Source organism: Sinohyriopsis cumingii, unplaced genomic scaffold (assembly GCF_028554795.1).
Source record: "Sinohyriopsis cumingii isolate HCF-2022 unplaced genomic scaffold, ASM2855479v2 utg003142l, whole genome shotgun sequence".
NCBI lineage: Eukaryota > Metazoa > Mollusca > Bivalvia > Unionida > Unionidae > Sinohyriopsis > Sinohyriopsis cumingii.
In genome coordinates this window covers 342,206-356,728 of record NW_028316406.1, presented here as the reverse complement: position 1 = coordinate 356,728, position 14,523 = coordinate 342,206, and the positions used below count along the sequence as shown (strand labels likewise).

At 35.3% G+C, this 14,523-nt stretch overlaps 1 protein-coding gene across 1 annotated transcript; it reads left to right on the top strand.

The window, feature by feature from the left end:
* The first annotated feature begins 1,002 nt into the window (after positions 1–1,002).
* LOC149769864 (uncharacterized) lies at positions 1,003–8,248 on the top strand. The gene is made up of 3 exons (XM_089949733.1): positions 1,003–1,060; positions 7,378–7,586; positions 8,126–8,248. The coding sequence occupies exons 1-3, from the start codon at positions 1,003–1,005 to the stop codon at positions 8,219–8,221; spliced, it is 363 nt and encodes a 120-aa protein (XP_089805859.1). The 3' UTR covers positions 8,222–8,248.
* Positions 8,249–14,523: the final 6,275 nt, after the last annotated feature.

Here is a 14,523-nt window from a genome sequence, read left to right as displayed (position 1 = left end):
GTGTAGGAAAAAATGGCTTCAGTGTCATTTTCTCCAAAACTATGAGACCGATCTGGATGTACACACACGCGCACATCCTCCTCGATGAAACGCACCTGGGAGTGAAAACGCGGTTTCATTCGCTGTGTCATTTCACTCTGTCATTTCGCCTGTTATCGTAGGAAAACCGTACATTCGAACGAAATTGCATGGAATCTCCGAAAATGAGCGATTTTTTCCCCCATCTCAGCCAAACGGATAGATCTATTACTAAGTCCAAGATACCACTAGATCGAGCTTGATGAGAAGTGTCTGGGGAAAACAAAAGACGTTCGTCATTTCCGTTCGTCCGTAATCTTACGAAAACCGTATTTTTGACACAACTCCAATGTTAAAATGAAAATGATTTAAAAAAGTTTTCTTTCGAACGGATGAACATATTTTTTTCATTGTAGCCTACCGAACGATCGGGCTTGACGAGACGTGTCTGCCGGTGAAAACCCGTTACAATGGCTCTGTCAATTCGTCTGAGCGCTCCAGAAAACCATGTTCGGTCTCATCTAGTCATACAAGTGTGAAGTTTGGTTTCATCGCATCTTCTCCGACACTTTGCAATGGATTGGGAAGGCCACATAGCAGCTAATTGGTCTTGGGTAGAGGTGTCTGGCGGTGAAAACTCCATGGCATTTGCCCTGTCCGTTTGTCCGTGCGCTCATGAAAATGAATATTTTCAAGGCCAAGTCTGTAGGGCGCGACAATAGCTTAAATAGACTTTTCTCCGAAATACTTTGGTCCTTCGTGAGTCTCCAAATTTCCTTAGATCGGCCTTGCAGAGACACGTCTGGCAGTGATAACCTCATGGAAATCGAACTGTACGTTAGTCCGTAACCCCTAGAATACCGATGGCATTAGACGCACGGACAGACATATGTGAAGACGCACTTAATTAGATAAATACACATATTATATACTGTTGTATAGGATTAATTATATGCGTGAAATTAATAGTATTAACACCGAAATATGTGGTACTATCGCAAAACGGCAAGAGTAGAGGCACGTAGCAAGGATATGAAGATTGGTAAAGTCGCTAGCGATACCACACAAAAAAATTGTTTTGCATTTGTACACATTTCTATTGACACAAGGCGAGTTAGAACGATTAGAAACTTATAAATTGATACCAAATTTGTTAAAATCGGTGGTTCTTTACGATTGGTATGACTTTATTTGCCGATATTGAAAACGTTCTGATAGGAAGGCATTACGCGTACGGACAGACACAAATGAAGAGTAATTATAACATACATACACATATTATATACCGTTCTATAGCCTCTAGTCTCTGCCATGTTCTGTGATAATGACACAATACACATGATTCATAATGGGAAAAGAAATTAAGCACAGAGTAATATAGCAATAATATGAAAATTAATGAAGTCTCTAGCAATGTAGAGTATAATATATTTAATTTTTTTAAAACATTGTTACTCAAGTCCATTGTTGCCGACTGAATTCTTAATAAGAAGACGGTTAAAACAATATATTTTTTAATGAAGATCGGTAAAGGTTTACCTTTATGTTTTTGTTTGTTACTTTTTGCAGTGTTCAGTTACAGACCGTATTTCAACGCGTTGATCCATAAATAACAAGAGACATACATGATCAATTATTAAATTTGAATTTTTTTTTTATCTTCTAAAGAAATAGGAGAATTTTAATCTATTATAATGTTGAAGAAGAGAATGAATTTATGATCCAATGAACGAATGAATGAATGATCTTTAATTAATAATTGCCATCACTCACCCCCACATATGGTCAGTATATCCACTGTTAATATGTCAGACTAATTTACGACTATAATTGCGGATTAATTACCCCTCCGGATGACAGTCGTATGTCTTCTTTTAATAATACAATGGCTTGTCTTTACAGCGAACTGCAGGGGAAAAAACTAAAGATAGAAGTTGTGTTTATAATAATAGAAAAATTCTTCGAATTATATAAAAATATCTTTAGCTCAAATGTTATATTGTAATGATATACGTTGAATTATACAAAATATATATTTCACTCAAATGTTATATTCTAAGGATACCAGTTCATTATTGGATTTGTATTATAACAACTGACTGATTACTCACTACCGTGTCGCATTCTGAATACTATTCTTGTAAAGTGTGGACATCGACTTTTGTTAGGTAAGTAAAAGTCTCATTATATTAATCAGTTTTGCACTGGAAAAATGTGCGAGTCCATTGTGATATAAGTTAGGATATACCATGTCCTTTTGGTTGGCTTTGTAAAAGTTGTTATGAAGCCTTAATTGCAAGGGAGACTAATCTTGGAGAAAGTTGGACTTGTCATTTTTCTAAAAATGTGAACTTAGTCATTTATCACAGAAAGTTGGACATTAATTATTTTATTTTTCTTGTTGAAACAGTAGATCGACTTATACTTGCTGAAGATAGGTGCACACACACACACACACACACATACACACACACACGCACGCACACACACACACACATCTTGTTCTTATAAAATGTTGTTCCAAGCTAACACAACATTTTCACAACGTTGCTATATGGTTGTGTTTTGGTTACGTGGAAAATAACGTTTTGGAAACGTTGCTAACACGTCACACGTGAACATGATTTTAAATAGTCCTATGATCTGAAAGATAAAGTAAATTACAAATGGCGTGTATATGCATTTATCCTAATAGTAAGGACAATAAATAATATAGTTTTTACAAGGATAATATAAAATGTTTTTGCAACGTTGTACCAATGTTGTGGTTACCTTTACGTTATGGGGGGGGGGGAACAATCATAGATTCGTAGTTTGTTCATTTTTATTTTCAAAACCAATAACTAAAAGAAGGTTGCAACTTTTGTAGGAAAATATTTTACTCATTAGCTTTTGTTTTTATTACCAACATGACGTACTGCCATTGTATTAACACTATTTTACGTATCTACGACCCGAAGTCTAGCCCATTCTCTACCGGCCGAATATATCAGGGTCAAACGGACCGGTAACAAAAAGGCCCACGACCAAAACTGATCAATGCTGAAAGGGCCCAGTCCGAAAAGCCCCATTTATGTATCATTTACCACTTACTAGTGTCATGTCTACTAAAAGTAACTAATACGTAAATATCAAATCTTTGTTTTTCTGTGAAATGTCTATAAATAATGTGCAGAAGAGAATTATTGTGCAATGTCACAATGGAACCGAATTATCATGCAATTAATTGCGACACGCTAATACTTGTTCTACATAAAATGAACAAAGAAGAAAATAACGCAGTTTACTTAATTTTAGAAAGTTAAATGAAGGCAAATGATAATTGTGTAAGAAAATATTGGAAGCAAAGTGAATCAATACTATCTTGGTTATAACATATCAAAACTGAATACGAGTTATTGTCACCCACGGTGTGGTTTGTGCATGCCAGATTTAAAAAAAAGACGAACAAACGCTAACAACATTTCAGATTAATAAATTGGTTAGTAATAACAAGAATTATTGCTAATACATGAATAATGAAATCTAATATAAAATGCTACAACAATATTGCACATAATGTATGTCAGATAAATTTAACAGCAAAATATATTAAATATTTCTAATAACAGCAACAAATAATCATCGAACTATAAAAACATGCATACATATCAATTCACTTTTCAACAAAAAACCTTATAACACAATGAAATTGCACACAGTGGCTGTCAAAGTTAATTCATAATTCCAAGACTTTGTTTTCCTAGTGTAGATCACAAAACGTAAAAAAGCTGGGTAGAAAACAACGTTGAAATAATAATAATAATAATGATAATAATAATATTAATAATAATGAGGGCTTTGTATAGCACCTAATTTTTAGAAGCTCTAAGCGTTTTACAACATTAGACAACACCTATAAGATAAAAAACATATAATGATATGATTATAAAAACAAACACCATGAAATTAGAAAACATTAAAAAACATGCTGAGAATATTTAAGATAGGAAACATTATTAGGTCTTTAAGTTTGTTCTTACAGTCAGAATAAGTGAGTTTTGAGAGCACTCTTCAATGGGATCAATGTGTCTTTGTGTCTAAGTTCAGTGGGCAATTCATTCCACGTTGCTGGGCCCTAGTATGCAAAAAAAACCGCTGTCCATATGACTTTGTTTTCATAGTGGGAATAATGAGTAAACGATTGTCGGAAGAGGAGCGTAAGTATCTTGCTGGTGTGTACACTTGGGTGAGGTCAGATAGGTATGTTGGACTAGAGTCCATCAGTGAAACGTAGCACAGAGGAAACATTTTGTGTTTGATTCTGGATCGAATGGATAGCCAGTGTATGGTACAGAGCAGCGGGGAGTTGTGCTCTGATGGTGGTACTCTAAGTATGAGCCAAGCAGCTGTGTTTCGAACGTTTTGAAGTTTCTGGAGTAGATATTGAGATAAACCAAACAGAACTGAGTTACAATAGTCCAGTCTTGAAAGTACTAATGAACACACAAGTGTTTTAGTGGCATCAGCTGAAAGATATCTGCGAATTGAGCTGATGCGTCTCAGCTCAAGATATGCAGCCTTGCATATGTTCATGACATGTTGGTGCAATGTGAGAGTACTGTCCAGAGTAACACCTAGGTTTCGCACTAATTGTGTGAATTTAATGTTGATGTTGCTGATATTTATTGTTTAAGGTAAAGGATGTGAATGAGAAAGTCTTTGTGATGTGATCAGAATGGCCTCACTTTTGTCATCATTCATCTGCAGCCTGTTACATGTCATCAATGATTTCACATCAGAAATGCACCTCTCTACGCCTTGGATGGTAGCATCAACTTTAGTTGGATGGCTAAATTTGTATATTTGGGTGTCATCAGCGTACACTTGGTGAGACACTGGATGATGATCTATGACACTTAAGAACGGCTGAGTGTATAGAATGAAGAGAACAAGTCCAAGAACAGACCCCTGTGGAACACCACAACATAGATCAACTTGGCTGGAGTGTATTCCATTTGCAGACACAATTTGTGTCCTGTTGACCAAGTAAGACTTGAACCACAGTAAGGCTGTATCATGAATGCCAAATACATGCTGGAGACGGTGAAGTAATATATCATGGTCTATTGTGTCAAATGCTGCAGACAAATCAAGGAGGGTGAGGACAGTAATCTTTCCGCTATCCAAAGCAGAGGGAATGTCATTAACTACTTTTAGAAGAGTAGTTTCACTACTGTGGCAAGGGCGATATGCAGATTGTACATTGCTAAAAAGACTGTTTAAATTCAGATGAGATACAAGCTGGGATAGAACAACCTTTTCTAAGATTTTTTATATGAATGGGAGATTACAAACTGGGCGGTAGTTCTTTAAATTATTATGGTCTAGTGTTGGTTGCTTGAGCAGAGGCTTTACAATGGCAGTTTTGAAAAATGATGGCAATTCCCCTGATGAGAGAGAGGTATTAATAACATCAGTTAGTGAAGGCAATACTGGATCTAAGCACTCAAGCAGCAGTGATGTTGGATTTGTATCAAGTTCACGTGACTGTGGTGCACTCTTCATCAGGATGGTAAATATAGGAAGATTGCTTAATAATGCATGTATTGGTGGTGAGAGACTAAATACATGACTTGATACTTGTGTTTAGCATTAATTGGAAAGCTGAAGATTAGTAATATTTTGATATATATATATATATATATATATATATTTATATATATCTTAATTGTACCATTTAATTTACAAAATTCAATGTAATTTGCATTGGTAAAATGTGTAGCACAAGAAAAATCAGTATGAATCCGAGAAAAATCATATCTTTGTTTTGTGTGTAGCTTGGACTGATTTATTGCACATTTCTGTACACTATTTTGTCTTTAATACAGGATTATTCACTGCATTCAGGTGCATTTCATGGTGAAACTTCACCAGCTTGATTTATTGTTAGCGATTGTTCTGCAAACCCTGTATGTCACAAGGAGTCAATGTAATTAAGATCTCATACAGTATTTACAAATTTCATTAATATTTCAGATAAAGCTGAAGATTAAGAACAGAAAAAAGATGAAAATCTGAAGTGGAAACCTTCCGGTCAGCCATCTCATCCAAAACCTCCTGAAATGGAGAGTATTTTGCAGACTCCAAGACTTCCTCTTTTCCTGCTGGTACGTTCTATTTAGGTTATCTGGTCTCTTTTTATCAATTGCTTTTATGCCATGCCACAATTGGAAATTCCTTATCAAAAGTATGTATAAATTTCATCTATTTTTCTGTCTGTTTAATAAGATGTGTTTAAGAGTACTTACTCAAGATGCTGTATATATGAGATTAGATGTTTTGTTCAAAATGAATGCATTTGGTGATATATTGTATCACTGCCTTGTATACAATGGTCATTGTGACCAGTATGCATTTTGTTTACATGCCAAAAAATCCAGGCTGATTTCTTTGTTTCTTTTTTACTGCAATTAAGGACTAGTGATTATTTTTTTACATTTAGCTGCATCCAGAAGGACAACACCATCACCATCCTTGTCCACTATGGAGCGGAGAATATAAAGATTTCTCTCTGCCAGTTCCTCTGCAAGTAGTAAGTATTGAGGATGGAAAAAATGTACATTATAGAATAATGAAACAAATACTACAGGTGTTGACTTTTATGTAATCTCTTATTTCATTTACTGCTCTCTAAATACGAGTAAGTCATTATACACTGTATTCATGAATTTAATTCTCATCTAAGGTAGTAGAACTGTTTTATGTTTGACAACATGTTGGATAATTTGTGGCAGTAAACAAAAACACATTTTGTAGCATTTAAAAATGCTTATGTTCAGTGCACATAAAACTCATTGGTTTGTTGTCACTTCATTATAAATGTTAGTGTTCAATATTAAGGTCATACACATTGAGTCAACATCAAAAGTTGTTCGAAAATGGAAGATTATGCCATGAAAGCACAAGCTCTTGTAGCTTAGATACTATTATTTCTGAACATTGTGAGATGTTAATTAATTAAATTATAGGTCATAAAACATACTGTTCAAGACCTAGTTGTGCAAATAAACAATGGATTCTTTTTTCATTGATGTGTCTACTCTGTTCATCATTCCATTGGGTTTTTTATTTTCCTTTCTTAGGTATGCCATTGTCACCTGTAAGTCAGATGCCAAAACTATCTACATTGAATGCAAACTTTACAGACACCAGCAGTGAAACAGCATGTCCAGGGAATAAAAAAAAATAAAGGATTACAGGGAAAAGTTTTATTTATTTTTCATTGTTAAACCCATGTTCACTGTACAGATCTTTATAAGGAGTTAATAATAATTATCTTCATCTTTCAAAACTAATTTCATCACAAATCTCTTACAGATTTCCAGCTCAGTGTACTTATGAAACTGGACACAAATATTGAGAATTTGCAGGAGCAGCTGGCCCTCCTAAGGAAAGTTTTAGTTAATACACAAGGCCCAGACACAGAATATAGAGAAGAAATTCTTGCAATGCCATGCGATTCAGTGGAGGAACTAGGGGGTCTTTGCCAGAGGTTGGAGGAGAATCCCAAACTCTCCAAGAAGATGGTAAATTGAGGCCTTAATTTCTATCCTAATAAATCGTTATAACCTTTATTTGCTGTTGTTAACCTCAATATGCATCATGCAATTTCTGGGACGCCTGTATAATTATTTTTGGGGATTGGGTGAACATTTAGTGGTCAGCTATTTTGTCTTACGGATGTAGGCTAAAACATGTTTAGAGATGAACATGTACAGGTGTTTTACTACATATACACTATTACATATTTTTGGCTATTTTAATTCAATCTTTGAGTAAATGTCATTTATGAAGTTAATAGATTCACGGTGGTTAATTTGTTTTATAATTGCTGTTAGTACATTCTGTTGCGTAGTTAGTGTTATCAAATTTTTTCAAGTTACAGAAAATAAAGTTGCTTGCAAAACCATAAAAAAAAAATGATATATACAAGCATATTTTGTCACATCGATCATGAAATACTAATAATAATAATAATACTATCAAAATCAAGAAACAATAATAATAATAATAATAATAATAATAATAATATTATTATTATTATTATTATTATTATTGTTTTCAGATATGCTACTTGAGATCCCTTGGCAGGTATACAATTGGGGATAGTGTCTGCAGGATGATGAAAAAGCTTGGAACAAAAAGTCTGGCCAGAGTATAGCCTAAAGGGACGTAAAGGGAAAAAAGCATTTCAAGAGCTTGTGATATGTCGGGTTTTGATAAGTAAGTATGGCTTGATTTAAATTGTCTGTTTTTCATATGACTTGCCAGAGATTTTTAAATGAATCGAAAAAGTACTTCATGTTTGTTCACAAATATACTGCAATTACATGTATATGAAAGAACTTGAGACCACATTTCAAAGTACATGTTTTAAAAATATTCCATTGATTATTGCTGGCATTTAGAAAAAAGCAATGCATCTTTTGTTGTGAAACTTATTTTAAAACATTGTATTACTCTTACAGAAGCCTGCTTGAAAAATAATGGCAAAGTGAAAGCAAATGGAATGGAAGAGGCCATATTCGAGACCCTTAAATATGCATCCAACCAACGCGGAAGGATAAAATACAAAGTTATCCAAATGACTCTTATTTCATCAATATTGGATTCAATTTCGTCTTTTAAAGCATGGTATTTGCAAAGTGGATGCATTTCTAAATTGATAACAAGGTCAGCATATCCTATTGCCCAGGACTATCAGAGTTTGAGTACAGATAACTACAATTTACATACATCTTGTCTGATCGGACAAGTGCCTCCATTTGGAATTTTTATTCACATGAAATATTTGGACAAAATAAATTCATCGTTGCGCAAATTGATTTCACCATCCACTTGCCTGAAATGACAAGTAAGTGCAAAGTTACCTTGTAACTTGGCTTAACGATATTAAGGAAACACATGTGCAGTGAAGAAAATTTCATAAATTTTCATAATGCTAGTTAACATGACTTCTGCATATGTAAGCAGTACTGAGATGATATGACTTTATTTAAGCATTAATTTATTTTAATTTGCAGGTGCCTGAGCAGAATAAGTAACAGATAAACTTCACAGTGGAGTTGGAGACTGATTCTGAATCACAATCTTAATTAAATCTAGAAAATAAACATTAAAGTGATATTAAAATATTTGTTGTATTGTTTCCTTCTTTCATTTTTGTCTCTTAAAAACAAATGTCTGAACCTTCAGTCTGTAAATTCAGTGGATTCCTTCTCAGCCATTCTACCTTTAACTTACACCGTGTTACTTTAAAAAAAATAATTATCCCCATTTTGGTAGGTCCCCCCAACCCTCGCCCTACTTTGTCAACTTACCTGCCACATTTAAATCTAATGGAAGGCCCTGCGGTAAAACCTGTTATTAAAACTACCAACAAGAGGATTTCATACATCATTCGCAACTCCTATACGGATGGTAATGTTTTCATTTTTTTAATGTAGATTTGGACATTCTTGCCACCAGTAGGGAATATGTGTTTCAGACACACGAGCAGCTTTCATCAGATTTGCATATAGGTTTTGAATGTTGTGAGGATGTTGTAGGAAGGTTTTATTATAAAATTAAACAGCATTTTAGCAAGTTCACCAAATCACATTGCCACACTGTTATATGACAACGTTGCCACAATCTTATGGCAATGTTATTGCAACATGTAACTGTTAGCTGGGTTACAACTCTCCACGACGATGACACTGACAGCCTGGAAGAGGATCCCTCCCACAGACTATTATGAAAGCAAGTTCAATTACAATTTTTATTACATCTCTCTAGGTCTTCATTGCTTTCATGGCCGAAGACATGGAAATGGAGGAAAATGAGGGAAGATCATATGATATGATGCCAGGAGAAAAGGCAGAAAAGTGGCTGTCCTGTTCACCAACTACACCTTGTTCTTACAAAATGTGGTTGTTACACTTTCCCGTGATGTCACTGACAGCCATCAGAGAGGAATGCCCCAACAAGCATATCATACAAATTGCTTCCATCATAATTGTTACAAATCCTTTCCGCCCTCTCCGGTGTCCTAGTGGTTAGAGCGTCCGCCTCAGAAGCAGGAGGTCGTGGGTTCGAACCCCAGCAATGTCATACCAAAGACTTACAAAAATGGTATTCACAGCTGCCTCGCTAGATGCTCAGCATTAAGAGTTTAGTGTTAGAACTGGTCGGCCTGGTGTCAGGATAATGTGACTGGGTGAGACATCATGCTACATGTCTGCAACATGATGCCCCAGTGCTCGACATCACTATAAACTGCCACACTGCAGACATCATAGCAATATGACTGAAAAATTATTCAAGCAACGTTAAAAATCCAATCACACACACAATTCCATTCTACGATCCAGAACCGACACTAATTCGGTACTACAGTTCTTGCATTTCAATCCAATTTTGCTTTTGAAATATAGTGCCACTCGATTCATAATAAACCCATTCTATTAAAACACTCGCAAATACTTATTATTCCTGTCTATAACCGAAAAATATCAATATAAAAAACGTGTAGCTGTGTTTTATGCAAGTGCATGGACATGCACAAAAAACTTGCACATGAAGCTTGAGTAAAACCCTGACCTTGGATAAGACTTTATCCATCGATTACCCCAGCTTGAGGGTAAAATCCGACCATGGCGATTTATCTACCCATCGACTGCTCCAGCTTGAGGGCAAAATCCAAACATGTCCCTAAAAAGATAACCTATATAACTGCTCTCTACTTTCTGTAAATGCCACTTGAGCTTCCTGATGCTGTTGTAGCTGCCATTTGACAGAATCACAAACGTGGATATATTTCTTGATTGCCTCTAATTGTTGAGCTAGTTTAGCTGTATGAAATTCCATAGCGCAGACTCACTCATTATTAATAGTACAACAGTGATTTAATTATACATCACCTGTCAGCACACCAGTGATAAGTCAGTTATTTTATAACACATCGACGAGGTTGCCCCTTGCACCCCCCCCCACTTTTATTTGGGCACCTGTGGACATGAATCTGCAGAGGATACAAGGCTCAGATTGTCGTTTTTAATATAAGATCTCAACATTTTTATGGCCTCAGTTTTAAAGACTGACCCGTAAAACCCCCAAAAGGTCAGTTCACCCCAACCTGTCTGGTTGATACAAGGCTCAGATCGGAATTTTAAGAGGTTTGTTTACCCCAGTCCCTGCTGGTTAGAAGTACTTAATAATTACAAAGTAGAACCTTATTATTCATTTTTTTGTGGCCATGTTTCTCATTTCCTCACACTTGTTTTGAAATCCTTATGTTATCAACTGGGAAGTGAATATTAACTGTCCATTGATTTTCTTGGCCTTTCTTTACTAGGAAATTGACAATAGAGATTTTTGCCATGGTGAAGGCATTGTAAAAATTGGTTATTGAAACATACGCTTTTTATGCCATGTTAGAAAAAAAATAAATCCAATAGAAAGGTTATAGTCTGAAAATCTTCATTAAATTAAGTTAATACAAGGGGAAAAAACTTTAAGAGTTCATAAATATTTTTCAATGCTGAATAAAGATATACCAGAACACTTTCTGTTGTGGCTTTAATAGTTTCTGGCAATATGAAAAGTTAGAATTTCTAGAACTATAATGTATACATGTCCTCAAGAGATTATGTTAATATGGGGGGGGGGGAATCTGTTATGAAATAAACCCAGATCTTGTATGAATTCATGTTATCTTTAAATATGATAGTTGTGTGAAAATACAATGTGGTTGCCACAGCGGCCATATTAAGAAACTTTTTATCGCTACTTCTGAATGGATAATTGTGTCAGCTTGCCAACATGTGTACAATATACTTATCTTGATGTCTAGCAGGTCCTGAATGAGAATTATGGTGCTGTACAGACATCCTATAAGGCCACCAATGTGGCCATCCTGAAAATCTTGTTATAACTACTTCTCCTGAATGAATCGTCATATCAGTGAAAGACTTATGTCTAGTTGGACGGTAATGAAAATAGTGCCAATCTGAACTCCAATATGGCTGTTTTAATGGGCATCTGGAAAACCCTTTCATTGCTACTTCTCCTAGATGGCTGGTCATTTTAACATTGTGCTTTCACTAGATGACCTATTTGATGTCTAAATGGCCGTAAATGGAACTCTGCATATGGTTTTGATGTCTAGTTGGTCCTAAATGTGGTTTTTGCTTATAGACTTCTAATGGTATTATAGCTGGTTCCTCAATGAAACTGCTGTACAAAACTAAACGGCCTTCTCGCTTATTACCAAGTTTTGATAAAACCATCTTCACCACCTAGGATTTCTTGATCCTCTTTTTTATACATCAACCCTTGGTATATGTAGTTAGCTAAAACAGTGTTTTGAACAATTAAGTGCCCTCTTGCAAATAAAATTCCCATTGCAAGCTTTTACCAATGTGAGAGCTCCTTATTTATAAGTAGCTAAGTATTCAGTAACTGAATTTCCACATCCACATGTATCAACTCAGAATTAAAGTTGCAAAAAATAGTCAAATTGGAAAATCTTACTTGAGACATGTGTCACTTTATATGGCGGGTGTTATGATTTAAATGCAACAAGGAATTTGATTGGGTTGATTTCTTTAAGCCGTATTCAATCATGGGGCCTGGGTTACAGAATGGTCTAGGCACACACTTCACTCAAACTAATCAACTCTCTCTTGTCCAACCAATGTGTGTATATGAGAAAGCTTGCCAGTAGCGTCATGTGTGTTGATTTCCTCCAATAAATACACTGGCTGCCATGTAAAATCTATGATGTACTGAAAAATGGTGCTAAGCTCCATACAAGCAAACTAAATATTCAATGATTTAATGGAACAGTAGACACCATTTTAGCTAAATATGCCAAGAATTGATTTTGAGACTTGGTTAGTGATGATGACTTAAAACTGGCTAGAGATTAAACAGATAAAAGAAATGTCCATTCATGGCACTGTAATATAACAAATGAGGGACAACAAAAGTTTATTGCATTTGAACCTTTTGGTTTTTCACAGTTTCAATTTAATTTAAGTCATAAGGCCCCTTACTTGGCCTTACCAGCTATATAGCAAGCTATTACCTCAAGCCCTAGCAATGATAATGCCTCACAAGTAAGCAGTCTTTTATGCAGTCTCAGGTCTGAGTATATTTCTAGCAATACTGTATGCCCAGTTTGTTTATAAAATTCTTTTTCACAAGGTACAGTTGTCAGAGAGACGCAATAAATTCAACAAGTGTGGTAATGAAGGGACAGGCAATCTTTATTTATGCACACATCCCAAAGAGACATTGCAATGCCTGAATCAACCCTGAACTGAAGAATGGAGCATCAGCTGCATCAGTTAAGATATTGTGGCCCAAACAAAATACTGCATGGATTGTGATCTATTTCTGAGTGCAATGGACATAAATTACTGTAGCAGACTAGAGGAAGTAATCCAGAATTTATTAATATCTTCAAGCTAAATATAGTAAAGTTTTCATCTGTGATCTGTGGAATCGTATTTGCACACAGTTTGCAGGAATTGTCTTTGGGTCAACGTTTTTCTATTTTCTTTTTCTTTCCAGCTTATGGTATCTTGATAAGTCTTATGGTGCTGTGCAAATGCATTTGAAGATTACCACAGTCAGTGATATTGTATCTAATTTTCTGGGATCAGATGATTCAGTGCAAATTCCACATAACCTATCACTATCCTCATGTTTGCCATCTGACTTCACTAAGTTCTTCATTTAAGCCAAAATATACCCCTAGGGCTTTGACTCTTCCCTTAATTTGTTCTGGGGGTAATCCAGAGTAGTTTCCCCTACAGTTTCCTATTTTTAGAATTTCAGTCTTATCATGATTTATTCGGGATTCCGATGCTAGACCAAAATTGTTAAATTCATTCATTAAGTGTCTGAATGAATAATCGTCCCTTATAAAGTTGGTACAATCGCCTGCGTGCTGTATCATTTTGATTTCTTCTATTAGGTTCGGGATTTTGATTCCTTTTATTTCCGAGTTTTGCCTTATCCTAAAATTTTGCATTTCTATGTCTATCACGTATAATAGCATGGACACGGGGCATCCTTGCCTCACCGATCTTTTCATTTCAAATTTTTCCGTGTTAGTTCCATTTACCTGTACTGTTGAAGTTATTCCATTATACAGGATTTTGGTCCAGTTTCGGAAATTTTTCCCAAAACCAAATTTCTCTAGAACCTTTTGTAAATAGTTTTGTTCTAATCTGTCAAATGCTTTTTCCTGGTCGAGAAGTACCATGGCACCTCTCTGACCAGAGATATTTATATAATAAATAATAGTTCTTATGTTTAGAATATTATTTTGAATATCCCGCCCTTTAGGTCCACATGTCTGATTTTGATTTATTATTTTTCCCATATCTTTTGTCACTCTCTCAGCTAGAATTTTACTTAGAATTTTATAATCGGTATTAAGGAGGGAGATGGGCATCCAATTTGTTATGTCTT